This window comes from Protopterus annectens, chromosome 13.part0 (assembly GCF_019279795.1).
Source record: "Protopterus annectens isolate FY-2018-M chromosome 13.part0, PAN1.0, whole genome shotgun sequence".
NCBI classification, from domain to species: domain Eukaryota; kingdom Metazoa; phylum Chordata; order Ceratodontiformes; family Protopteridae; genus Protopterus; species Protopterus annectens.
Window position 1 is genome coordinate 114,547,130 of NC_056747.1, and position 27,246 is coordinate 114,574,375.

Sequence of the window (27,246 nt, forward strand, 5' to 3'; positions counted from 1 at the left end):
CCAAGCGGGTCAGGGAGGCCATTGGGGATGAAGTGATAAGAACTGCCAGCTCCAACATTTCAGTTCCTGGGAATAACATACCCCCAAGATCTAAAACTGAAAGTCGGACTGGAGAAGGAGCTACAGGGTAAAAAGGGGAAGTCTGCTCACATACCCAGTGGGTGATGCAGCTGGCAAAACCTCCATCTGAATCTGTGCCTGAAGAAACTGCCTCAATCAGCCTATCTACATCATTCTTGGATGAGCTAGGAAGAAGGCGCTGAGGGTGGTCTTGACTGTTTCCTAAGAGAGACCTCCCGGAAGGGAGATCTCTGCACCAACACACTCTGCTCCAAGCTGGCAAGTGGAGCCCAAGGCGGAGGATAAGGTGTTGTCAAAAAGATTGGTTCCGAGAACTTTGGATCCAAAGGTTTTGGCACCTTTTTGGCAGGATCAGAAGCAGAGGAAGAAGACTTTTCTGGGGAATGTTTTCTGGCTTCCCGGTTCTCTGCGTTTTCTGGAGGGGTTTGAGCCCCAGAAGTGGGAGGAACAGCAGAAGAGAAAGATGAAGGAAGCAAACCCTTGAGGAGGAGTTTGTTCCTCCAATCTGCAACAGCACACCGATGGAAAGTCTCACACACAGAACAAGAACTGTCTAGGTGAGCAGGCCCTAAGCAGTTCATGCACTCCCTGTGGGCATCGGAGAACAGGATCTTGTGCCCAGAGGAAGTGCATTTCTTAAAATCTAATGGTTTGTCTGATGCACCAGACTTGCAGTCCACCACAACTACAACTATTTTTTTTTTAATGTGTATATCTATATAACAGGAGTGAAAGAGAGAGATAGAGAAGGCAGGAAGGAAGTTAAGTTGGACAGAAAACCCGATTAACCAAAAAATACCAAAATATGATAAAGAATCAGGTTAGGGAAAGAGTACGAGAGAAGAAAAAAAATAAGGTCACTAACAGTTTTCCTAATTCACCCCAAAACACCGGAGGACCTCTGGAACGACAACACTTCGATGCTTACTCTGCAAGTGGCAAATAAGACATGAGGTAGGCTGAGGAATGCTGTGTTGTGGGTAGGATAGGAGGAGCTCGAGCTCTGAATCTCTAGCTTGGGAAATGTCTGATCCGGATCCGAGCATCAGATAAGAGAAACGATCAGATATTTTATTTCCTTGAACTGGAATCAAAGGAAGGGAAAGTCCATTTAGAAGCTTAACGTCTCACATACTTTGCAGAGGAATTCATCTCTGGCTGCAAGAAACATCATAAACACTGTTTATGATGTGTCTTGCAGCCAGAGATGAATTCTTCTGCAAAGTATGCGAGAAAAAATTACCACAAATCAGTCTTCAAGCTGACATGAATACCAGAACTCACAAAGGGCAAAATTAGACTAAAAAACGTCACCAAGGCTAACTATACCCTCCTAGGCGAAGGTATAAATGCATTCCAAGTACCACCCTCAGCTGAAAGTGGTAACTACACCAAAGCTTACACTAAAGCCCTGTATAAATCATTTGCATAGAAGTAGATAGACTTGACTGCACCAGAAAGAATCAAAGCCAGAGGCCCAAGTAAAAACCATCCAGCATCAACAAACTTTACAATAAACACAAAAAGTTGCTGTCCAAGAAAACAAAGGCTACACCCCTAACAATGGAAAATCTCCCTCAGCTTCAACAGGCAAATAGACAACTTTGTCAAACTCACCAAGGGCTTCTTTGATTAAAACTTAGCTAACACAGCCAAGGATAATCATAAAGCCTTTTACAGCTACGCATGTAGCCTAAAAGGTGGGACCCAAGCATGTGCAGAACTAGTGAACGACGGTATCACACACATTGACCTCACAGAGATAGCAAACCTGCTAGCGGGTAGATTTGCTGAAAATTTCACCCCACTGTCCCTCCCAAATCCATCACAAACCTTGCCCCAAACTTCCCCCACCCTACATATCTGAAGAACAGATTAACTCTCCCATAGACCAAGTTGAAAATCTTTCCCTTAAATTGTCACTGCACCTCATATGAACTTGTCTATATTCTCTTCCTTTTTTAGTTTTTCCTTTCTTGTCTTCAGTACATCTTCAAGATTATCTCTACTAAACATACTGTATGAACAACCATCATATGTTACTACCTGCTATACTTTTAATTGTATGTCTAAATCGCTATGCTTATGTAAATATCTTATGCCATCATATTTTATTATTGGCTATATTTTTATAAGTGAATGTGTAAACCACAATGCTCATGTAAATGTATAGTATGTTAGCAATTGTTCTGGAGCTTTTCTTCCCGGGCCTCTGCTGAAAACAGACAGCTCTGTCCAGTCAGACCTCCCCGGTAAACAAATGTAAACTAAATAAAAAGAATAAATAAAGCCTTCTCCAAGGCAAAAAACACAGCCTCTATGGGACCAGATGGCATTCCAGGCTGTCTTCTAAACAGGCTAAAACATGAACAGCATCACCATTATGTACCGTTTTCAATCATAATCTAACCACAGGCTTTGTTCCTGTAGAATTGAGAACAGCAACAGTTATTCCCCTCCACAAAGGTGGCCTAGCAACAGACCCAGGGAATTACAGACCCATAAGCCTGACTAGCCTCATCTGTAAGGCATGGAATGTATCATTATGGATATTGTAAATAAAGACATAGGCAACCTCCAAACCCTGGATCCTACTCAATTCGGCTTCAAGGGCAGATCCTGCCTGTTAAATCTTGTGGATTTTTTTCAAAATGTGACCAGGGCCATTGATGCGAGCAAATTTGTGCACACAGCATACCTCATCTTGGTAAAGGCTTTTGACACAATCTCACACCCTGGCATTACACATAAAACTGAATGCAAACTCTTGCTGAGATGGGTTGCTAACTGGCTCACAAACCGGACACCCACACTATCAAAGTGGGTGACTCCACTTCAAACAGCAGACCTGTTACCAGTGGGGTGCCACAGGGGTCAGTGCTGGCCCCCTACTGCTTGGTATATACTTCTCAGAAGTTTAGGTCAAAACAAAGGGTTGCAGCTGACCAGGTTTGCAGATGACTGCAAACTGGGTGCAATTACTAAATCCCCAACTGATGTCAGTATACATCAGGAGGGTCTTACGCAGACCAATGACTGCTTTCTTTGCTAAATGCAAAGAAATGGATCATCATCCCTTTGGCACAAATAATGTCCCTTCACACTATCAAATCAACAATACCCAGAGTACCCAGAAAGTGGTAAGGGGCTTAGGTTTACAAGTTGACCGCAACCTTAACTGCGACCACCATGTGTCTACTGTAGTAAGGAAGGCGTTCTACGTAGTACACTTGATTAGTAAAGGCATCGCCTTGAGAGCAAAAAAAGAGGTTATAACTTCTCTATACTCGGCATAAATCTGGCCCATAAAGGAGTATAATAACCCATTGAGCATATACCTGCAGGAATTGGAGAGAAGGTAGCTGCGGTGGTGCAGCGGTTAGCGTTATCACCTCACTGCAAGAGGTTCTCTGGTTCGATTCTCAGCTGGAGCGGCTTGTGTGTGGAGTCTAAATGTCATTCGACTGCGGAGAGGACATGCAAAGACATGCAGGTAGGTGCGTGCGTGAATGGGTGTGCCTTCTTTGAAGGTTGGGCATCAGGCTTGCACCTCGGCACCGTAAAAATCCACTGTCAATCATTAGCAGACCGGAGTTCTGCTGTGGCGACCCCCAACCGGGAAAAGCAGAAAGAAGACCTCAGATGCTTCTAAGAAGATCAAGGGACTCCAGCACGTGCTGTATACAGACCGACTAAAGTCCCTGTCACTTTACTCTGTATCATATAGACCTCTTAGGGGAGACTTATGCCCGGCTTACAGAGCAATCTCAGACCCAAACCTAATGACCTTGCTGCATATCTGAAAAACTAACGGGACTAGGGCCACCCATTCCAGGGACCTAAATATGTCTTGCGACTTGAATAGGACATACTGGAGGGACAAATTTATCTCCCATCAATTACCACGTCTTTGGAATAGGCTGCCTATTCGTGTGAAACAGAGCACCTCTATGACACTGTTCAAAAGGAACCTGCATGAGTGGATGGGGTACTGTAAATTCTTACTGGGAATAGTGCCCACAACTCTCCTGGACAATGCAATCTTGGGTATTAAGTAACATTTATGTAGTATTACATTGGGATGGAACGGCTAGGCTTGAAATGACCTCCAGGTCGATATCCTAGTAATCTCCTATGGTCCTACGAGTACTGCATCCCACATATAGTATTCTACATGTGACATACATTTTTACACACACACACACACACACACACACACACACACACACACACACACACAAACACACACACATGTGTGTGTGTTTATGTGCAGACACATATAGTTACACAAAATTTCCATTTTGATTTGTTTTTCTTTTAAAGGACATGAAGCACACACGCAGGCGTGTAATCTAGATATCCATTATATGTTACACACACATTTTTGTACATATGTACTTTACAGCCACGTAAATACACATATACATACATATATATATACATACATACATACATACACACACACACACACACACACACACTAGAGTTACACATTGTTAATGTATACATTCTAGCAAATGTTGCTTAATGTGTTACTTATTCACCGTCACATATTGGCTGTGTTGCATATGCAATCTTTGTCAATGTCTTTATGTCAGTATTTTTTTTTCTTTGTACCAAGTGCAAATAGTACTTGTTATTATCTTTGCCAATGCAGCCGGAGTTGTGGCTGAAAAGGGCCCTGGGACCAGTTCCTTTTCCTGCTTATCAAACTATAAATAAGTATGAAATAGAAAAAAGTGGGGAGGTGAACATGACAAGAATAATTAAAGAACTAGTAAAGCACATTTTATTTTTGCATCATTCATGACAGAGAGAGAACTTCCCGCTTAAGGCGTTGGGAAGTAGCAGACAGACTTAGTCTGGAGACCTACTACTTGTTACCTGTAAATGTACAGCAAGGATCATTTACTGCAGTGAGAGTTTTCACACCTGAGCATGAGATTGTGAGGGGAGGACTGTCAATTCTTTTAGAACTGCAAAATAATACCTTTACAAATGCCTGTTTACCTACTTTCTTTTGCTGGAAGTAACTAACAGGGATTTATGGCATAGAACAAGCTCTGACAGACACATAAATGAGGCTCAGTCAGGGAAGCATAAAAGTAGCTCTGTTACAGGAGTCGTGTTTAGATGGCAGTGCTTCACAGTCCTGCCATTCTATAATAATGGCATGAGAAAACAACACCTCCTTATGTTTAGCATGACTTGTATAAAAGGGGAATGTTTTGTGGGAAGAAGGAATGTAAGCAAAAAAACAAAATCACATTACCAAGGCAAGCCCCATCATCCGCCATTTTAAGGGAAACACATTAAAATTGCAAAAGATGCATTGGGAGTGATTTTGAGGCATTATAATAGATCAGAAAACAAAGATACAATGAAAAAATGTTTTTATTTGGATTTCAGATACACCTCCTTCATTCAATGAATTTAAAAATGTTTTGAATATAGTGTGCCATATGGAAATAAACACAATTAGGTCAAGAACAACTAGAAAAACATCTTATTATATTGTATGGGATAATTTACAAAATTTGTTAAAAAAATCCTAATTTCAATAGCAAGGTATTTTAGTTTAATTAATTGATTTGATTGTAGTGGATGTCTTTGTAAATACTTTAGTTGTTTTGTTGAATGTTATAATCATATCTATTTTTAATTACTTATATAAAATTGTTATGATATTTCTCTTGTATGTTAAAACAATAAACCTGTTTTGAAAGAAAAAAAATGTTTTTATGTTCAAAGGTGGAGTTTTCCTTTAAGGAATTCTGATATCTTCTCACCTGCCAAAACATGCTGCTTAGTAGCAACCATAAAGTTTCTCTACATGCAATATTTACTGCTCTCCTTGTGGCCTGAGAAATGGCCAGAAGTGATCTGCAAGCATCAGTCCACTCACCTGGTTTAGCAAATTAATTCATTCATTAATAATAATAGACTTTTAGCAAATAATTGTGCAAATAAAATAGACTTTCAGAATTAATTATACGTGTTATACCTGTGTTATAAATGTGGAGGTGTGTGAGTAATTCCATTTCTAAAGAGAGACCAGAGATGATTATTACTATTATCAATTATTATGAGGAAGTACAACAGTTTTATGACTGCAACAAGGCATTAGAATTTACTTGTAAAAGGACTTCAACAGCACTGCAAGAGGTGATTATAAACGCTTGAATGAATAAACAGGTACCACTAAGTTTGGAAAATGACCATGTTCTTTTTGGTCTCTAGAGCATTCAAGTTCATCCCCACTCAATTAATTGCCCAGAATTATACAGTGTATGGAGACAAGAGTTCAGGGCAGGGATTAGTCGGAAGATTTTACCAGGTTTCATGTTTCAAATTTAGCTAACTTCAGTGTAGCATGGTCTGCTTAGTGCTTTTTTAATATAAGACAAATAATTACTTCATTTTAATATACAGTGATAGTATGGATTAATGATACCAACCTAATATAAAATTATATTAAGTGCAGGAAGCTAGAGGGTAGAATGGGGGTGGGTGAAGGTGGGGTGGTTGGTGGTGTCATCTGTCCGAGAGGCCACTAAAACGGTCCATATCTGGTGCACATGGTTGACCTAGTTAAACTTTTTTTAATTGCATATCAACAATAAAAGATAAGCTAACAATTTACGCTTTTTGGTCCTAGAGAGCATAAATGACATGCTGTATGGTCTAGTATAGTAAACTGTAAAATAATCTCTGCAAATAGTCGAACCAATTAGAAAAAAATATACAAGGTAATCTTTAACTGTTGTGAAGACAGGAACTGTTAAGACAGAAAGAGACTGATAGTTCTTGGAAGCGGTCATGTTTAAAGATAGGACTCTTTGGCACTGTAGCTATTATGGCAAAAAGTTTCAAAGTTCATATTCTTTGTAGTATAAAGTTTAGGCATGAACTAGTATAAAGTCTCTAAACAATACTACTTGTGAGTTCATCACATAATCTTTGTTGTTCTGAGTTGCTCAAGGATGACAGATGAAAATGTATCATAATTTAAAATAAAGACAGTATTCTGCATAGCAATGTTTTACAGTGCTTCTACTCCAAGAATAAGAGATTGATGCATTCCATTTGCTGTAGAACTGGGTCTGGACAGTTGAAAAATAAATGAATCCATTTTACATCTCTTTTTGCAACTGTTAGATGCATTCCATTTCCTGCAAAAGCAGAAAGACAGAACTTGCCACTTATTTTTGTAAATCAGTGTGTGTTTATGTACCTTTAAGAAGCTATCCAAGGGCTTGCACAAGTGTATAAATACTGAGCATGTGGGAGCCTGACTGCCGTTTTGTAGTTAGCTGTTGAGATGTAAGCATGCATGTATGTAAGCTCCATCTATTAACCAGTTCATTTGTTATTTTATGATGCTGCTGTCCATCCTAATATGTTTCTATGTATGAAAGCATCTAAACAAAATACCCCACCTGCTTGTCATCCACATTAGAAAAGGATGAAAGACATGGTGTCAGAAGTGGCATGGCTAAAGGGCATGAGGTTACAGGCAGCATTGGCTAAAATTACTCAAGACACTTGCTTGGAACCAGTGGAATATATAGGCGTGAATCATCCCTACCATGTGTAAACTTGATAAAAACAGGTCAGAAACGAATTTCTGATATTAAAACTTGTTCAGCACCATTTCTTTTTCGCAAAATATGAAATGAGGCATACAGAACATTCTAAACAATATTTGCATAATCTGATATGTACGATATTGATAAGAAATATTCAAATTACTACAGGAAATGTTTGAAATAAAGTCCAAATTGCATAAACAAATAAAATAAGGGGAAATTACTGCATTTTTGCAAAGCATGTATTTTTCATATTAAGCAAAGATATCCAAGTTATCAGAAGTGTATAAAGTGTTTGCATGTTTGTGAAGTATTACAGTAAAGTTATTCTGCAAAGTACAGCAATTACAGAGCATATTTCGCAAAGTACAGTATTTCAAAGAGCTTATTGTGCATTCGAATGTTATTACAAGTTCACAGAACAGTTTGTTTGTACGCAATTACAAGGGCCATATTTTCAGCGTGTTTGTGCATACTTTGCGGGCATGGCAGATGGATTTCGAAAGCGCAGTGCACTTGCGTTTGACAGTAATATCCCTGACAACTGGATAGTGTTTTCTGATAAAGATGACCGTACAAAGGGCATTCATTCTGCTTGGTTTGGCTGGGTCAGAAGCCACTGAAAGGGAGCGTTCATTTGTGTATGCACCTGCTATCGATATAAGAGAGGGGGGAAACTGCCATATTGTTGTACTGGCCGAGTCAAGAGAGGTCCCAGAGTGCTTAAAAAGTAAATTCAGAGAAATGTAACCCCCAGACAAATGTTACAATGGAAAGACACTTATTTTATACAAGAGATCAAACACCTGGGAAACTTTTGCAACATATATAACTGACTTAAGAAATGAGGTTAAAATGTGCAGATTTGGTGATTTAAAGTTATTTGGTGATTTAAAGTTTTTTAATTAGGATGCCATGTGATTTAAAGTTTTTTTTTTATTAAGGCGGATTGTATGTTTAATGAATTCATTAATTTCTTGTACCTGAAGAAGTGCATATAACATGTAAGTGCTTGTGCTCTGCTTTATTGTATGAATAAATAAAAATAATTTTTAGAGCTGTCTATGGTCTGCATCTGAAGTATTTGGTTGGGATTTGCTGTATGTTCTTTGGATGCAGTTTACTCCTTACATGCTAATTTGTTCTGGATGCTATAATTACTTATTCTGAAGACGCCTAACATTAGACGTAAGCACTTACTGAATGAGCTGTGTTGTGCTGGTTGAAAATTAAAAAGCTGTGTTGTGACTATTTCACTATATTTTATTTTTTGGTTTTGTTGTTTTGCAGAGTCTCCGTTTTTGCAGAATTACTTATTCCCTGTTGATCTGGGAAGTATGTATGTGTTTACAGACTAGTGAGTCACCGATCAGAGATGCATTGTTGGTATGGCCTGATTTTAGTGCTGCTTCTAAGTAGTTTGACAGAGAGAGAGAGAGAGAGAGAGAGAGAGAGACAGACAGACAGAGAGACAGAGACTTTGCCTAAATAGCTCTTAAGCACTTCAGCATATGTTCTTGCTGCAGTGTCTACAAGCCCATCTACGCTGTTGCCTGTTCAGTCCTAGGATCCAATACAAACTTGCATCACTTGCAGATATGAAGACCAGTGTCGAAACACAACAAACATGTTATAGTTCCTATATAGCTTTAAGTAACTGTAATCCAAATTATGTACAGCCTGCAAAATGATAGCTATTCCTAGATTAGAATCTCACTATACCAGTTCACAGCCAAGGTGCTGATGTACTTTACACATAGCTAAGCAGTAAACCACTTAGAAAGCTGAGTGATTATGACATTAAAATAACTAAAACCTGCCCTTTGAGGGAATCGTGCTACCCCTTTTTAACAATTTTCAGCTCTGCTGACTATTCTGACAAAAAGATAGGAAAAGTAATTATTAGATTGCAAAACCTTAGTTAGGTTTAGTTTTACAAGCTAATTTTCTTACCACAACTTTTATGGTAGTTTGTTAGAGTGAGTGAAAAATATCAATCTTTTAGAATGACTAGTTTTATTATTTACTAATATATTTGACATGTTGATGAAATAATTTTTACGTTATCCACTGTAGGTCTGTGGGCCTCCACTAATGTGGGGGGAAAAGCTGCATCATCAATATTCATAAGTAAAATTCTTTAACTCAGCAGCCCGGCGTTTAAGCTGAAAAGTTTAATGTTGCATGTAGCTTCTCAATGGATACTATGCTGGCAGGGCATCTGTCATCAAAGTAAATGTAGCAGCTACTGCTTGGCAACATCACTGCAATATGATCAGAGGAAAATGGCATCCAACCTCTTCAGGATGGACGCCAAGATGGACAGATGCCATTTATTTAGTCTTCAAGACATTCTTGAGAAAATACAGTTTAACAGCACATCTAAGAGCAGAGCTAGGCAAGCTGCAACCATGTCAACCTTTAGTTACTTCAAAAACTGAACTTGTTCACATTTAACATTGTAGCCACTCAGACTGATACCTGCCCCTCTCTCAAATCTCCTTGTAAGTATCAGGAGACCAACAAAGTAGAATGGTATACTGGGCACAAATGGACAACAGCATTTAGACTAGGTCCTCTTCCAGGTGAAGCAATCCATGCAGCATTTCACTGGCTCATTTACAGTTCCACATGCTGACATTACTATCCCATATTAAATGACGACCATCTTCACAATAAGGCATGCCAATACTGCAGTAAACCTAACTGTTGTGAAATGAATGCTGAACTCAACTTAGTTACTTAAAATTCACCTGCCCCACTTCTCACTTTATGCCACTGTAGCCTAGGCATCACAAAGCATGACAACCACACATATATTAACAAAGGTGAAATAAGGTCCAAGTAATCAGGAGTGTGGATGCATGTCAACCCACTGAACTCTGGGATAGAGAACACATATAACCAAGTTAAGCACTGGGCAGGTGAAAATCTCCGAAATAACAGCATCACTGAGCAGTCACCAAATGTTACTCATATGTAATAACACTGTACCACACCATACCACTGATGAACAACTTCACTGTCGCAAGGATAAAGCCTCTGCTGTAACTGCAGAACATGCAATATCTATCAACTGCATGCACTTTCAACCCAGTTATTCAAACAAGAAAAATACTGAATGCATCCATTGCAGACTCCGATCCCTTTGTTAGGCAAAGTCTATGGAGAAGTGGCTGCCTTGTGCATGGTGCTACACATATGTGAGCACGCACAGGGGTAGTTTGGGAACTGGGTACTAATACAGACTGGGCACTAGTGCATTTGACTACATTTTTCCAGTTGATGCAGCAGAATGCACATTCACCATGACAACCCAAGTGTCAGATGTCTGCCATAGGATCTGACTGTAGTATTTATGATCAAAATAGGGGTGGGATTATCAATGGCCACAGTGAATCTCCAAATTCCTCGACATAATGCATTTGTAGCAGGGTACCTTTTAGCACTTCTTGAAGTGTTTTAAGTTTTGTAAAACTAGGAATGCATTTCATAATAAAGGACATATGCTACATAGGCAAGGCCAATGAAGTCCAGAGACAGAACCACACACATTCAAAATTTTCAATTAAATTAATAAATATTCCTTGATTCTCTATATGAATAGCTAAACGTTTTGAGGCTGAATTTCCTAGAAGCAAAACTGTTAGTCCCTATATCATTTTATAGATGTTTTGACGTTTGTAGAACTTACCACAGACATCAATGGCTTCATCGGATCCGTCCTTGCAATCCAATTCCCTATCACATCTCCATGTCAAAGGAATGCACAGGCCATCATTACAGCGAAATCCTGAACATGTTATATTGTCTGAAAAGGCAAAAAGTAAATAATTCATCTATTTCAATCTCCTTACTTCCTCCCAAATTATAATATTTACCATAAGCTTCCTACTCAGTGGCAAGTTCTTAACAGCCTCATCACCATGGGGCACAGAATCCCAAGTCAGAGCTCTGGGAGTATTATTCCAATCACAAGTTGCTGTCCCATCTCTGCATATACATCATTCCATCTCAACAAATTAATGCTACACCTGTTACAACAGCTGTCCCATCTCTGCATATACATCATTTCATCTCAATAATTTAATGTTACATCTGTTACAACAAGGCAAAGAAATCATAAGCTTTGCCTACAAACTTGTGGAAGGAACTACCTGACCATAAATGAGAGAATGAACAGCATTTGCTGCTGTTCTACATAGCCATTGACCCTAATCCCCAGTTAAGCTGCTTTGTGGTTTTTGTAAGAAGGAGCACAGTTCATCAGGACTGTAATACAAAGGCACTGATTATGTTGTTAGTGTTCATATTCAGTGGAATATTTGAGGAGCATATGCATTTTTGGCTACACCTTAAAAAGGAACGCTGAGACAGTGTGCAGATCCTACCTGCTATGAGAGAAGGTCTCACTGCAGAGCATCCTCTTCTTCCTGTACAATTAGTGACCCCTCCTTTGTAGGACCTTCAGCCCACACAATGATTAGTGCCCTCTAGTCTATTGTTCCAAGTCAGACCACAGCCACATGTCATCTAAAACCAGAAACATACTGTCCTTCAATGTTAAAATGGCAGCCATAATAATTTCATTGTCCCACTGCTATAAGAGCGGGAAAATATTTGGCCTTGCTACTAACTTACTGGTATTATGCTGTTAGCACGCCATTTGGATCTCTACAATAAGCCACCAAGAGATTATCCTGAATAGCCTAAAAAATGCCAGACGAAAACCATGTATACTGACCTTGAAACATGAATCTAATATAAAGGCATACTGCTGCGGTAGCGTTGTCGCCTCACAGTAAGACATTGTCCTGTTCGATTCTCAGCTAGAGCATCTTCTGTGGGGAGACATGCGTGAATGGGCGTGCCTTCGTTGAAGGTTGTGCGTCAGGGCCGGCAACTCGGCACGTAAAAATCTACTGCTAATCATTAGCGGTCCGGAGTTCCGCTGTGGCGACCCCTAACCGGGAAAAGCCGAAAGACACAACAACAACAGATTAGCAGAGAATAAGAAGTTATGTACTTACCATAAAGTTCCATCTGTGTTGCTGATCTTCATTTATCCTTGAACTTTGGAACATGGTTCTGATCCTAGAAACCAACTTGGCTGTTACACAGCCAAGGTTCATCTCCCTGGCCCATGCTTACACTTATCAAGGGTATCAGAACTAGTCAGAGATTTGGGATGCATGCCTAGGCTTAAAAAGGCCCTTGTGGCAGTTAGCCTAGTAAACACATATGAACAGTTTGCGCCAGCCAAAAACTCCCACAACACCCCTCTCCAGATTACCTCCGATCGAGTTTGCAGCTACGCAGGAAGTCAGAAGAATATGTTTGTAAAATTGAAGAGGCTATGTCCATGGTCAAACCTGATGAATTACCAGGACAAGCATCCATTCCTACAAGGAGTCTGCAGGAGGGGGAAGGAGGGTGGGTGGGGTGCCAAGGATAAATGAAGATCGACAACACAGGTGGAACATTATAGTAAGTACATAACTTCTTAAACTGATGTTGTCAATCTTCATTTATCCTTGACCTTTAGAACAGAGTCCCCAGCTACTTAGATCTTGGGTGGCCTTATGGAAGGATATTCCTTAGAACCATACAGCCAAAGGATGCTCTTCCCCTGGAGTCCAGATCCAAACTGCAATGAGTAATAAAGGTATGTGGAGTAGCCCAGGTTGCTGCTGCACATATTTCATCCATGGAAGCCTTGGAATGGAAAACAGCAGACATGGCTATTGTCCCAGTAGAATGTGCTCTGACTGGTGGTGCTGGTAACCGGAGATTCATTTTATTGTATATAAAAGTAATACAATCTCTCAACTATCTTATTTTCCCAGAGATGGACCAGAAAAACAGGAGAGAAATAACTGGTCCGATTTCCTAAATTCTTTAGTTCCGTCAAGGTAGACATGCAATTGTCTGAATATCCAGCAAATGTAAGTAATATTTATGTTTGTTGGAAAATTTTGGGAAGAATACAGGTAAATCAATGGTTTGATTAATAGTAGCTTCCGAGACCACCTTGGGAAGAAAAGATGGATTGGTTTTTAGTGAAATCCTATCTTTATGAAAGATCAAATATGGGGGTATTGAAGATAGTTTCTATTTCGGACATTCTTCTGGCAGAGGTAATGGCCATCAGAAAAATGGTCTTCCATGACAGAAACTTTAGGTGACAGGTAGCCGCTGATTCAAAGGTGGAAAGTACTAAAGACTGCAGAACCATAACTAGATGCCAGGGAACTAGAGGGTCTTTATATGGTGGTTTTAATCATAAAACGTTACGTCTTACCATAACGTTCCATCTGTGTTGTTGATCTTTGTTCATTCATTACTGATGAGTTATCGGTTTCGTCCTCAGAACCAAGCAGGCCTTATACCAATCTCGTGTCAGCCAAAAACTCTTGAGCTAAGATCCTACCCAGAATGCACTGCTTTTGATAGACAAAAGTAGAGGTTACCTCTGGTCATAACAGACCTACAATAAAAGAGTACATAAGATCAACCAAGAACCTCCGGACGGGGGACGGAAGGTGGGAAGTAATGAATGAATGAAGATCAACAACACAGATGGAACGTTATGGTAAGACATAACTTCTTTATCTAATGTTGTTAATCTTCGTTCATTCCTTATTGATAGGACAGAGTCCCCACCTACCTGTAACCCTGGGTGGCCCTCATGGAAGGACATTCCTGAGCACCATGGAGCCAAAAGAAGCTCTACCTCTGGAGGCCAAATCCAATTTGTAATGAAGGATAAAGGTATGAGGTTTGGCCCAAGTCACAGCTGAGCAAATATCATTGAGGGAAGCCTTAGCATGGAAAGCTGCTGAAGCTGCCATAGATCTTGTAGAATGAGCTTCGACTCTGAGGCAAGGTGAGATCGTTTTTGTTGGAGATAAAGGTGATACAATTTCTCAACCATAAAGCCAATATAACTTTTGATACAGGATGACCCCATCTAGGTACAGAAAAAGCCAGAAACAGTTGGTCTGATTTACGGGTAGATTTTTTTCTGTCCAGATAAAATCGTATTTGCCTATGAACATCCAGGGAGTGCAGGCAATACTCTCCATCAACGTTAGAGTGGTTAAGAAAAAATACTGGGAGGTCAATAGACTGGTTGATAGATTGCTCTGACACCGCTTTTGGTAAAAGGAGGCATTAGTTCTCAGCGATACTCTATCCTTATGGAAAATAAGGTAGGGACGTTTGATGCATAAGGCTTGAAGTTCTGACAAGCGTCTGGCCAATGTGATACCAGAAACAAAGTTTTCCAAGAGAGGTACTTTAAATCACATGACGACGCAGGTTCAAAAGGAGGGAGCAGTTAGGGATTGTAAAACCAAGGCCAAATCCCAAGGTTGCACTGGTTCGCTAAAAGGGAGGTTTTAGGTGAAGAACATCCTTCAAGAAAGTCTTACAGAGTCTATGTGACATGAGTGAAGAATCCTGAAAACCAATGTAGAAATCTGAAATGGCAGCTAAATAAACACAAATAGTAGAGGCTGACACCTCAGATTGGAAAAGGTGTGATAAGTAATCTAAAGCCAGCAAAACAGGGGCTGACAAGGGGTCTAATTGTTTATTCGCTGCCCATAATGAAAACCTTTTCCATTTACTGAGGTAAATTAGTCTGGTGGACGATTTATGAGATGCAATAAGAATATTGCGCACCGGGGACGAAAGGTCATCTTGCCTAGCAATCTTAGGAAATGGAGAAACCAAGCTGTCAGCTTCAGGGTTGTTAGATTAGGGTGAGTCAGACCCTGCGGATGGGAGATCAACATTGGGGATGGACTGAGTATCCATGGTCGATCTAGCAGGTGAGGTAAGAGGAAGGGGAACCAGGCTTGTCGAGGCCAATATGGAGCAATGAGGATCACTTTGCTTTTCAACTGCCGTGCTTTCTACAGAAATTGGGAGATGAGGGGGAGAGGAGGATAAGCATAAAGTAGACCCAAGAGCCAAGCATGGACTAGAGCATCTCTCGTTGACTGTCCCTGAGGGGGGGATTAGGGCAAAATAGTTGCTGCACTTGTAGTTGGTTGGGGAGGTGAATAGGTCGCAGCAAGGCTGGCCCCAGCAGTTGAAACTTTTTGCCACTATTACAGGGTTGAGGGACCACTCGTGAGGTTGTAGAATGCACCTGCTCAACTTGTCTGCTATCACGTTGGAGCTCCCTGGAATGTGTGTTGTAATTAGAAAGAGGTTGGAAGCTATCCTCCATTGCCATATTCTCAAGGCCTCTCGGCATAACGGGTAAGATATGGTGCTCCCTTGCTTGTTGATGTACCAGACCACTGACATGTTATCTGATTGGATCTCAATAGTCCCTGATGGAAGGATGGAATGGAATGCATACAACGCTACCCACACCGCCCTTAGTTCCAGGGCATTGATATGCAAAAGGGCCTCTGTCTCCAACCAGATGCCTTGAATCAAGCTTCCCCGACATAGCTCCCCCACCCCATCAGGGAGGCATCCATGGTCATCGTGGCTTACAGTTGATGGGGACTGAAGGGGCAAGACCATTGTTGGGGGTTTCGAGACATCCACCAGAGCAAATCTTGCTTGCATTTCTGAGTTACGCTTATCTGAAAAGACAAAGGGTGTTGTAGAGATACCACTGAGTGAGAAGTCTCATGTGGAATCTGGCCAGAGGAACAATGGTGATCGAGGCTGCCATTGACCCCAAGAGTCGGAGTATGGACCGAGCAGAAGACTTGTGGTGACAGAGCAGCAGCTGAACCTGTTGTCTTATTCTTTGAAGTCCGGAAGAGTTGCTGTGCAATTCCTCATGTCCAACAGTACCCCGATGAATTCTAAAGATTGTGTTGGGGTTTTGTTGGACTTCTCCCAGTTTATAGTGATTCCCAGGCATTGTGCTGTGAAGAGAGTGTAGTCTAGAGCTTCTTCCAGTAGACACTTGGCGGGGGGCGGTGAGGAGCCAGTCGTCTAGGTATGGAAATGCCTGGAATCCTTGAAGTCGCAGGTGAGCAAAGACCACTGCATTTGGTGAATACTCTCGGAGCTACAGACCAAAGGCCAGTGCTCAAAATTGGTAGTGACTGGCTCCTATGCAGAAGTGGATGTATCTTCTTGAGAGCTTGTCCATTTTTATATGGCAATATGCATCTTGAAGATTTACAGAGCACATCCAATCGTCTTCTTCCAGAAGATGAAGGATAAACTGAAATGTGACCATCTGCAATTTCTCTGTTTTTATAAATTTGCTCAGTGTGCCGAGATCCAGACTCATCTCCAGTCCCCTGACTTTTTACGCACCAAAAAGAACCTTGAGTAAAAAATGGATCCTATCTGGTCTGGGATGTCCATCTGGATGACTTTTATTTTTTTGTAACAGCTTTTGAATTTTGTGCGCTGCCGTTTCCCTTTGACTGGGTAGAACGTCGGGTAAGTTTCTGGATGAGGTTGGACAGAGATGGAAGGGGATGCGATAGCCTCTGGACATTATCCGTTGTACCCAAGAATTGGTGGTTATGTTTCACCAGGCAGTTGGGTACAAGGAAAAATGACCCCCGACTGGTTCCAGAGTTGAGCAGTCGGGCAACACTTCAGGAGCGCTGATAGGGTTGGCCAGAGAAAGAATCTCTGGAACCCCGGTTTTGCAGACCTCCTCTGCCCCAAAAGGAGTGTCTTCCATTGGAGTTTCCCCTCTGCCTCTTGAGAACTCGACACGTGCGTCACGGAAAGAGCCCTGTGAAACTTTGTGCCACATTTTCCCGCTCCACTGATTTCTGGAGTAGAATCGTTGAGGAGTGGAGTGTCTGACACCAACAGCAGATAGGGTCTTGCCATCTTGTTCATACCTTGCCAGCGTATCTTTAACTTTAGGGCTAAACAAAGATCCAGGCATGTCATCTCGTGACTATACCTGCCGCTCTAGCCACTCCTTCCATTGCATGTGAAATAAGATGCATGGAAGAATTAGATATGGATTCTAGGGTCACTATCTGAGAAGCTGCGTTGCCACAGACCTCATCAGAAACAGCTCCTGCCAAGGTTTCAGAGAGTTGGTTGATAAGATCCCTCTGGAGCTTTGTAAAGTGTGCCAAATAGTTCAAGGACCTTACTGCGAAGGTCAATGAAGCAAACACATGCTTCCCGAATCTGTCTATCGCCTAGGACTCCTTGTTGGGTGGATGGACAGTCTGGCTCTCTTCTGCCAAATCTTTCTTGGTTGCAGCCGCCACCACCATGGCATCTACTGAAAGACCTTTAGACCAATGGGGATGCTCAGCTGGGGGAGATAAGATCTTGTCAGGCTTCTGCAGTATAGCTTCCAGGGTGCCAGGAGCATTCCATGCATGCTGGATGATTTCTGGACAAGCTCATTGGTTGGCAGGGTAACCCAGGAGGTAGGGGCCGGGCATGAAAGGCCTGCAGGAATACGGATTCCTCTGAGGAAGGATTGGAGGATTTCCAGTTCACCCCTCTGTCTTAGGATCTTGAAGATGTCACCAAAGAACACCTCATCAGAGGGTGAATATGGGGACCCTTCCCCATCAAAGTCCGTATCTTTGGTCATGGACCCCTCAGTGGAGTCCATGTGCTTCCTCTTGCATGAAACCTTGCAAGGTATTTCCTCAGTGGGGAGCTCTGGGGAAGATTGTAAAGAGGGGGTCTCCGGAGGGGGAGAAACCTGAGGCCCTTGTGCCCGGTGTCCAGTGGTCGTGGCTTGTGACAGCTGCGGCGCAGAGGGGGGAAGAGAACTCCGACATGGGGGGGTTTGCCAGCGAAGGCAAGCACCCTCTCTATGGCCTGGAAGACTGAACCACCCAAAGACGGATGGCAGCCTGGGATAGAGCACGACAACCTCAGAACCGGGGTCATACCCTACTCCGACGAACCGACCCCCAGACCAGGAGTCTTAAGAGGGCTGTGGAGCGTGAAAGAGGGAGGATTCCTGGAGGGTGTCATAGAAAAAAAAAAAATCGGCGTGTAACCCAGAATGCCCTCCCCCACAGCACAACCACTAGCCTGAGAACAGCCCGATGCCAAGTGCACTGAGGGCCACAAGGACGATTCCGGCTCCAAACTGAAGTCCACTATTTGGTTCGGAGGGAGGGAAGTTGCTGTCGGAGGAAGGGACTTTGATGCTTGCGTGGAAGTCGAAGGAGAAGTGTACACTGGAATCTGTGGAGAAATACGTTCACCTGAAGGAGGGAACGTAGCTTTAGACAGTTGAGAGGGACCCCTGGCCACAAGCAACTGGTCAACAAGCCGCAACACATCTTGTTCAGAGAGGCTCCTGGTCAACCTCAGAGAAACCTGAAGGTGGCTACCAACATATGGATCCAAAGAAGGAGAGTACTTGGTCCCTGCTAGTTCCAATGGTGCAGAACCCAGAACTGAGGGTGTCTGCACCGAGGAGAATGATGTCGAGGTAATCTGTGCCGATGAAGGCAGCGCCATAGAAGTCGAAGATATCTGCACCGTAAAGGCAAGTGTCTACACCGATGAGTACGGCGCCATCGAGGAAGGTGTCTGCACCGGTAGTAATGACAGTGCTGAAAGGGACTGCACCAAAGAGCATGTCGGTGCTGAAGATGTCTGCACCGTAGAGGACAGTATCGTCAAACACAGGGCCGAAGGAGATTGTACCAACAGTGCCGAAGGAGACCATAACTGCACAGATGGTGCCGGTAAAGGTTGTGATGGAACTGTCAGAGCTGTAAGTGTCTACACCGGGAACTCTGGTGTCAGTGAAGCAAGAATCAACTGAGGCGGTGCCGAGCTTGGAGCCGAAAGGGTCAAAGATGGCAGTGCCAGACTGGAAATTTTTATCCTTATGAGTCAACCCCCTGTGATCTCCAAAGGGAGATGAAGTGAGCGACCTTGAGGAGGAGGAAGAACGCCTCTTATAGGGTTTAGCAGGAGGAGTGAGCCCTCCAATCCAGAGATAGCCTCACAGAAAGGAGTTTTAAGGAGGCCTTTCAAGATTAACTTGTTCTTTCTTTCACTGAAAGTCCTGGTCGAAAAATTTCTACAAATCCTACACGGGGGATCCACTGAAAGGTGGGAGACATTTAAGCAATAGACGCACAAGTCATGGCCATCGGAAAGTGGTAACTTACGGCCGCAATCCCTACACTGCTTGAAACCAACACTACTTTTCTTGTCCAACATAATGATGTGGAGTAGTACCCAAGAGTTAAGAAGGCTACCCAGAAGGGTAAGAAGAGAGAAAGGAAGGATTACCAACAATGGTAATGAAGAATTACCTCAAAGGTAAGAAAAAGGGTAATAAAAGGAAAGAAACTATAGGGAGAGAGTCTTAAAGATACGATAGGGTAGGAGTATAGAAATAGTAACTGATTGAAAATGTTTAAAGCACTAACAATATAGAAACTTAGCTGAGAGAGAGTGGCTTGACACAGCTGTACAGCAACACGGCAAGCGAGATCTGAGGCAATAGGGAGCAGAGCATTCTAGCTAGGATCTTAGCTCGAGAGTTTTTGGCTGATGCGAGCTTGGTATCAGGATGGCTCGGTTCCAAGGACGGAACGAATAACCAATCAGTAAGGAATGAACGAATATTAACAACATCACATGGTCCCTTTCAGGAACATTTTAACACAATCTGTTTGAAATAAGTGAATGGTCTTCACAGCCACTGTGGAAATTGGAAATAGCAGCTAGTTGACCTTTATTGTAGAAGCCGAGGTTCCTTGCTCGAAAAGCATACCTAAAAACTCCAGTACCTTTTTAACTGGTGCAGAGAAGGGGTTACGACGATTACTGTGCACCCAAATAGAAAATATTTTGCACTTGCTACTGTAAAGTTTCCTGGTGGAAGGTCTATGAGAAGTCAATAACATTTTCTGGACAGGAGAAGTTAAATTTTTCTGAAGATTGGTGTACACCAGTCTCTCTGGATGAGACAGAAGATCCATAACTGGGTCCAGAATCCATGGATGGTGAATTAGGTGAGGCCACAGAAAGGGAAACCAGACTTGTCAAGGCCAAAAGGGCGCAAAGAGGATCACCTTGCTTCTCAACTGACTGGCTTTCTTTAAGAAGAGGGGAATCAGTAGGAAGGGGGGAGAAGGCATAGAGAAGTCCCGGGGGCCAATCTTGGAGGACAGCATCTCTCAGGGACTCACCCCTGAGGGTGAATTAGGGTAAAGTGTCTGCTGCACTTCTTGTTCAGGGGTGATGCAAAGAGATGGCAGCAAGGCTGGCCCCAGCCATGGAAAATCTCATTCGTCACTCTGGGGTTGAGAGACCATTCGTGAGGCAGGAGAATGCATCTGCTTAATTTGTCCACTATCATGTTCGAGGTCCCCGCGATGTGCGTTACTAACAGAAAGCTGTTGGGGGATATCCCCCCTGCCACACTCAGGGCTTCTCGACACAGCGGGTAAGACTTGGTTCCATCCTATTTGCTGATATACCAGACTACTGATGGAGTCTGATTGTATTGCAATTGGCCTGGAGGGAGAACAGCTTGGAAGGCTTGCAATACTAAGAACACTGCCCTCAGTTCCAGAACACTGATATGCAGATTGGCCTCCACTGGGAACCAAGTGTCTTTGACCGTTCTTTCCAGATAATACCTCACATCCCATCTGGGAGGTGTCCAAGGTCACTATGGCCTTTGGTTGGGGAGAGACGAAGGGACAGCTAAGAGAATTTCCTCAGATTCCATCCACCAGGATAAGTCTGTCTTGCAATGACTTGTGATTAAAATCCTCCATCCAGGACAGTCTACCACCCCAACCCCTGCCAACCTCACTAACAGATCCCCAGAGTGCATAGCCGATGCCTTTAATAGCTATTTCACTGAAACCATACAGTAACTAGCAAATCAACTAACCCCACTAAATTCCAACACCAGCTCCAACCCTACTAGTAACCATCCCCAATTTAGTTTCCAGCCAATCTCCACTACCTATATTAAGACATTGTTAACAAAACTAAAACCTACTACCCTCTCTGCTGACCTCCTCCCTGCGGAGTACTTACAAATAGCTACTGAAGCCATTGCTTACCCTATAGCTATACTAATCAATAGAATATTGTCCGAAGGTACTATCCCCTACCTATGGAAAATATCCCATGTCATCCCACTTCATAAAGGTGGAAATTCCACAGAATTATCCAACTATAGACCAATTGCCATTCTTTCCCCATTAGCCAAAATAATGGAAAAATGTGTTCATAAGCAACTAATGCAATACCTAATACATAACAACTTACTATCTAACTCCCAACATGGTTTCAGGCCACATCACAGTACCACATCAGCCCTCCTTGACTTTACAAATGCCATAAACCAAAATAGGAATGATAATAAAATATCCTCTGCCCTCTTTCTTGACCTGTCAAAAGCCTTTGACATGGTCAACCATGAACTCCTCATTCTCTCACTTAAGTCTATGTCCCTCAATAGGCACACAATCCAGTGGTTCCAATCATACTTAAATGGCAGACAACAGGCAGTTGTATGGCAGAACAAGTTATCCAACCAACTACCACTCACCCTTGGTGTCCCTCAGGGCTCTATACTGGGACCACTACTCTTTTCTATCTTCATCGATAACCTCCACACAGCTATTCCTAAGGCTACCTGCATCCAATATGCAGATGATTCCACTCTCATCTGCTCAGCCACCTCTCCAGCAGACCTACAAAACACAACCCAAAATACATTAAGCACTATTGAAAACTGGCTCACTAACCAATGTTTGTTACAGAACCCCAACAAAACCAAACTCCTACTCTTTACTCCCACTAATAGAACCACCCCTTTCTCATTCACTATTACTTCCAACAATGGTACCACCATCTCCCCAGATACCCATACTAAACTTCTAGGAGTCATTATAGATAATAAGCTCAAATTCGACCTACAGGTCAACAAAACCATTCAGACCATCAATAAAAAACTCGGATCAATGTACAGAAACAAAGCATTCTTAACCCCTCAGGCTAGAATAACAATTGCCAGGTCACAACTACTCTCTACTCTTACTTATGCCTCCCCCATTCTCTCAAACCTAAATAAATCAGAACTGAATAAGCTCTCACACAGTTATAACCATATTGCCAGATTCGCAACTAACTCCACCTACAGAACACATCACTGCCAGAACCTGAAACAACTATGTTGGCTTGAACTCCCCAACTTAATTACACTAAATCAACTCTTAGTTGCCCACAAATTTCTTTACCATCCTGAAAATACCCCCTCACTCTCTAATATAATAAAACCATACAACAACCTGGGATCACTAAGATCGGCCGACAAATTAATGGTCCATACTTACAAAGCCAACAATTCTGCAGGGGATTCTCTGTTTGCCAACTCTGTTGCCAAGACCTGGAAATCTCTACCAAATCACATCACCTTGCAATCCTCCTTTAACCTTTTCAAATAAAGCATTACACAGCATCTTACACTCACCTGGCTTTGTCCGTGCTCCTTCCCTGACTAAGCTGTATCATTGTTCACTCCAACTAACCAACTTGTCTTCTAACACTTTCTGGCCTTTCTCTACAAGCATACTGTGCTGATTGTAACTGTTTTTGTAACTGTGAGTTTTTTGTAAACAAATGCTACAATACTATACATTTTACTACTGTACAACGTTTTCAATGTAAATAATCTGTGTATATTCTTGAAGAAACTGATGTTATCCAGTTGGAGCTTTTCTCCCCGGGCCTCCACTGAAAATGGACATATATCCAGTTGGACTATCCCGGTAAACAAATGTAAAATAAAATAAAAATAAATAAATAAATAAATAAAATGGGATGAGTCACTGAATGGGTCAGGATGAACCACTGGGATGCCAAAAGCCACTGTAATAGTCTCATATGAAATCTTGCTAGCAGAACTAAGGTAATGGCTGCTGCCATGGACCCCAAGGCTTGAAGGACTAAGAGTGCAGGTACCCTGTTTTGGACAATAAGGCTTGTACTTGGGATCTTATCTTCTGCAGCATGTGAAGAGGAAGAGAAGCTGTACACGTGCTGGCGCCTAAGAACTCTAGGTCTTGAGATGGACCGAGTTGGAATTGTGAGTGACTGACTTGTAATGCCCAGGCAAGCAAACAGTTGAAGAATGGAATCTGTTGCTTGGAGCAGTATATGCCTGGTGGGAGAGATGATGAGTCGGTCATCTAGATAGGGAACCACCTGGAATCTGTGCATCCTCCCCATCATCTAAGTCAGTGTCCTCTGTGACAGATTCTTCAGGGGAATCTTAGTGTTTCCTCTTGCATGTGGTTTTCCAGGACTCCTCCTCAGTGGGAATCTCTGAGAAGGACTCTGAAGAAGAGGGGCCCTGCACAGGGGTATCATGCAGCCTAGGTGCTCACTGTCCAGGCAGAGAGGTTTGTGGCAGCTCTAGGTGAGAGCGAGTCCCAGGATAATGCCCCAATACAGCATGGGTCAGCTAAGAACCTGCTGATGCTAATGCCCTCTCCATAACCTGAAAGGCAGGTTGCCCTGAAGAGTGATGGGAGCCTGGAACCAAGAAGGACTACCTTGGAACCGTGGTCCCACCCCTCTATGAAAAAACTATCCCTGAAGCAGGAGTAGAGGAAGAGCCCACATCAGCAGAAGTTCCAATAGTCAAGGAGGATTCCAAATAAAAACAGGAGCTCATCCGAGAGCCTCGGATCCGGCAGCAGAGCTATGGCTCTGGGAGTAGTCAGTTCTGATGGAACAGAGGACTTAAGGCAAATCCTGAAATAGAAAGGGAAAAGGATATTAGCACCAGAACAGCTGGAACCAGAGGAACCAGAGTTGAAAACTCTAAGCCCTCAGAGATGGTTAGAGGAGGAAAAGTAGGCAGAGTCCTGGGACAGAACGCCCCATCTCCAGAAGGGAGTGAGGCCTGGAAGACAGAAAGACCCCTAGCCACTAGGAGCTGATCCATCAATCTCACAACATAGACTTCACTCAGACTCCTGGAGGAACAGATAGAAAAGCCTGAGGGGGATTCTGGCCTGTTTAAAAATGGGCTTGGGAGCCGTCCCATGAAGGTGTCAATTGAAGGGGACTATATTATCCTTACTATATTGAATATATTGGGATTCAGCACTGAGGGTGGTGTCTGATCCACAATTTCCAAAAGTGACACTGGTGGAGTCGGTACCAACAGGGAAGTCAGAGTTGTCAGTACCAAGGTGGCTGGCACTGAAACCAATGGTGCAGATGTAGTAAAAGCTGACAGTGCTGAGGAAGTCATATTCGTGACTTTTTAGTATTAAACTTCAGTTCCACTGGGGGAGTGGGAACCGAAGGTTTATGCTTCTTTGCTGCCAGAGCTGAAGGGGATGCCGGCAGTTAGCGACTCCTCTTCTGTCCTGGTTCTAATGTAGAGGAAGAAGAGAGAAGGAAAGTAAAGATGCATCAGCCTTGGATAAAGCCTCCCTCAAAAGAAGTCTTAATTAGACCTTTTAAGATTAATTTGTTTCTCCTTTCTACAAGGGCCTAGTGACTAAAAGCTTGACAGATTGTACAGTCTTGCTGAAGACGCACTCGGCCCAAGCAGTACACACAAGAGTGACCATCAGAGTTGGGCATATTCCTACTACAACTCTGGCATTGCTTAAACCCGGTTGTTCCTTTGGATTTGTCCACCATATTGTCAGAGAAAAACAACAGTCAACAGACAGCACTTACACATACAAACACACTCACACAGAGGGAGGAAATGGTTACCAACACTGGTAGGCCAGAACTCCCAAAGAGAGTGGGAAAGTGCTATCAATGATGGTAGACAAGAATACCTGAAGGTAAAAAAAAAAAAAAAAATACGACACACTCACTCATTTAAAGCAAGAGAACACCAAAGAGTTGGGAGAGAGGTATAAACAAAGAAAAAGGCAAGGTGGGTTGAAGAAATATAACTACTGAAGATACCTAAAGATTTAAAGTAATCATACAGAAGGAAATAAGCAAAGGAAAAGAGTAAAATTATGAAAAATTTACTTAGCTGATGCGAAAACCTGGCTGATGCGTCCTGTGACAAAAGTGGCAAACAGGATCTGAGGTAATCTGGAGATAGGTATTGTGGGTAGACTCTTAGCTCAAGAGGTTTTGGCTGGCACGAGCTGTGTAATGGCTGAGCCAGTTCTGAGGATCAGAACAGTGTCCCAGAGGTCAAGGATAAATGAAGATTGACAACATCGAATTCATGGTTATAGCTATCCATTAAGGAGAAAGAGTTTTCAAAAAAGAAATACACAAGTACTTGAGGACAGACAAACATGGAGGTGTTGTACAGTTATAATTTTTCTTACACAAAAAAGTGCCTCATACTATCGCACAAAGGCAAATCATGTAACAAAGGAAATGGACAGCATGATTTATCTATCACAAGACCATTTGCTAAAAACTCCTATAATACTGCCTATGTACAATACAACTCTGAACACACAGGTTTCAGCTGAGACAGACTAGACATTTATGTTAATTTTACTTCCACCTGCCACAGCTTAATCATTTACCAAGTATGCGGCCTCCACTCTAGAGAAGAGAATAACCATCATCAGTATTACTGACTGTATACTGACCTATGATCTCCCTCCACTACCTTATACTTCTGGACTGCAGGAGCTTGTCAAGTAGACAGACTTACCTCCCCATCTGTACAAAAAAACTCTTTCAGACTAAAGATAATGTCAAATTCACATCTCGGTTATTGCTTTTTCCTGTCATTATAGCCTTCCCTTTAATGACATATCCAGGGAATATTTCCACACTATGTTACTATCTACAGTGGACAAACACCTCTACCAAGGATAGCAGCTAAAAGTGTTTACACCAAAACATATTGCCCTTATGACAGGCACTGATCAATGCCCGACTCACTGCAGATCCTGCAGGACCATCTCTGCAAGAACTCGGAATGAGTGCCCTGCCAAAAGTTACTAGCAAGTCAAGTTACTTAAAAATTCAAATCACATGCATTTCCAGAACCAAACATCTTTCAGAATGTATACATAAACTGGTTATCGGTGCCTCCTCCCCCCAACTGATTACTGTCAAGAAGGAAAAAACTCGCCAAATAAACTCCTAATAAAAATGTTACTATTTTTGGTGATCAGTGACATAACTTATGCCTCTGGTCTCCACTACCTGATCCATTTTTTTTTAATTTGAGCACTCAGTCATCACATTCAGAAAAAGTAACAGCAACATGAACGCAACCAGTACCCATTCCCCAAATTCCAGCATGTTACCACATGTCTGCAGCAACTCTAAAATGAGAGGTCTCCACAGGAAAAGTATGCACCAAGACTTTGTAAAGATCCATAGATAATGGTACACTATACCTAAGGGGGTCCTTCAAGAAAGCCATACTACGGCAAGCCACCTCCCATCTCAACACCAACTTGCAAAGTAAAACAGCCTGGAAATAAGCAATGATTTTACTTGTTCACTGTGGGCTATTTCCCAGAATGCAAACTGGATTCAGCAAAGTGCATGATGTTACCACTGCTCTTATACCTCAGTTTACATTCTGAAGCATCTGAGCATAAGAACAGTCTATATATTTCCTGACATTTGTTTACTGGCAAAGATC

General features: G+C 42.4%; 1 protein-coding gene across 2 annotated transcripts in view; it reads right to left on the reverse strand.

Moving 5' to 3' along the window:
* CD320 (CD320 molecule) overlaps positions 1-27,246 on the reverse strand; it is a 279,707-nt gene that overhangs the window by 154,428 nt on the left and 98,033 nt on the right. For both annotated transcript variants that reach the window (XM_044090684.1, XM_044090683.1), the window contains exon 3: positions 11,365-11,481. In XM_044090684.1, coding sequence (XP_043946619.1) covers positions 11,365-11,481 — 117 coding nt within the window. The remainder of the gene's footprint in view (positions 1-11,364; positions 11,482-27,246) is intronic.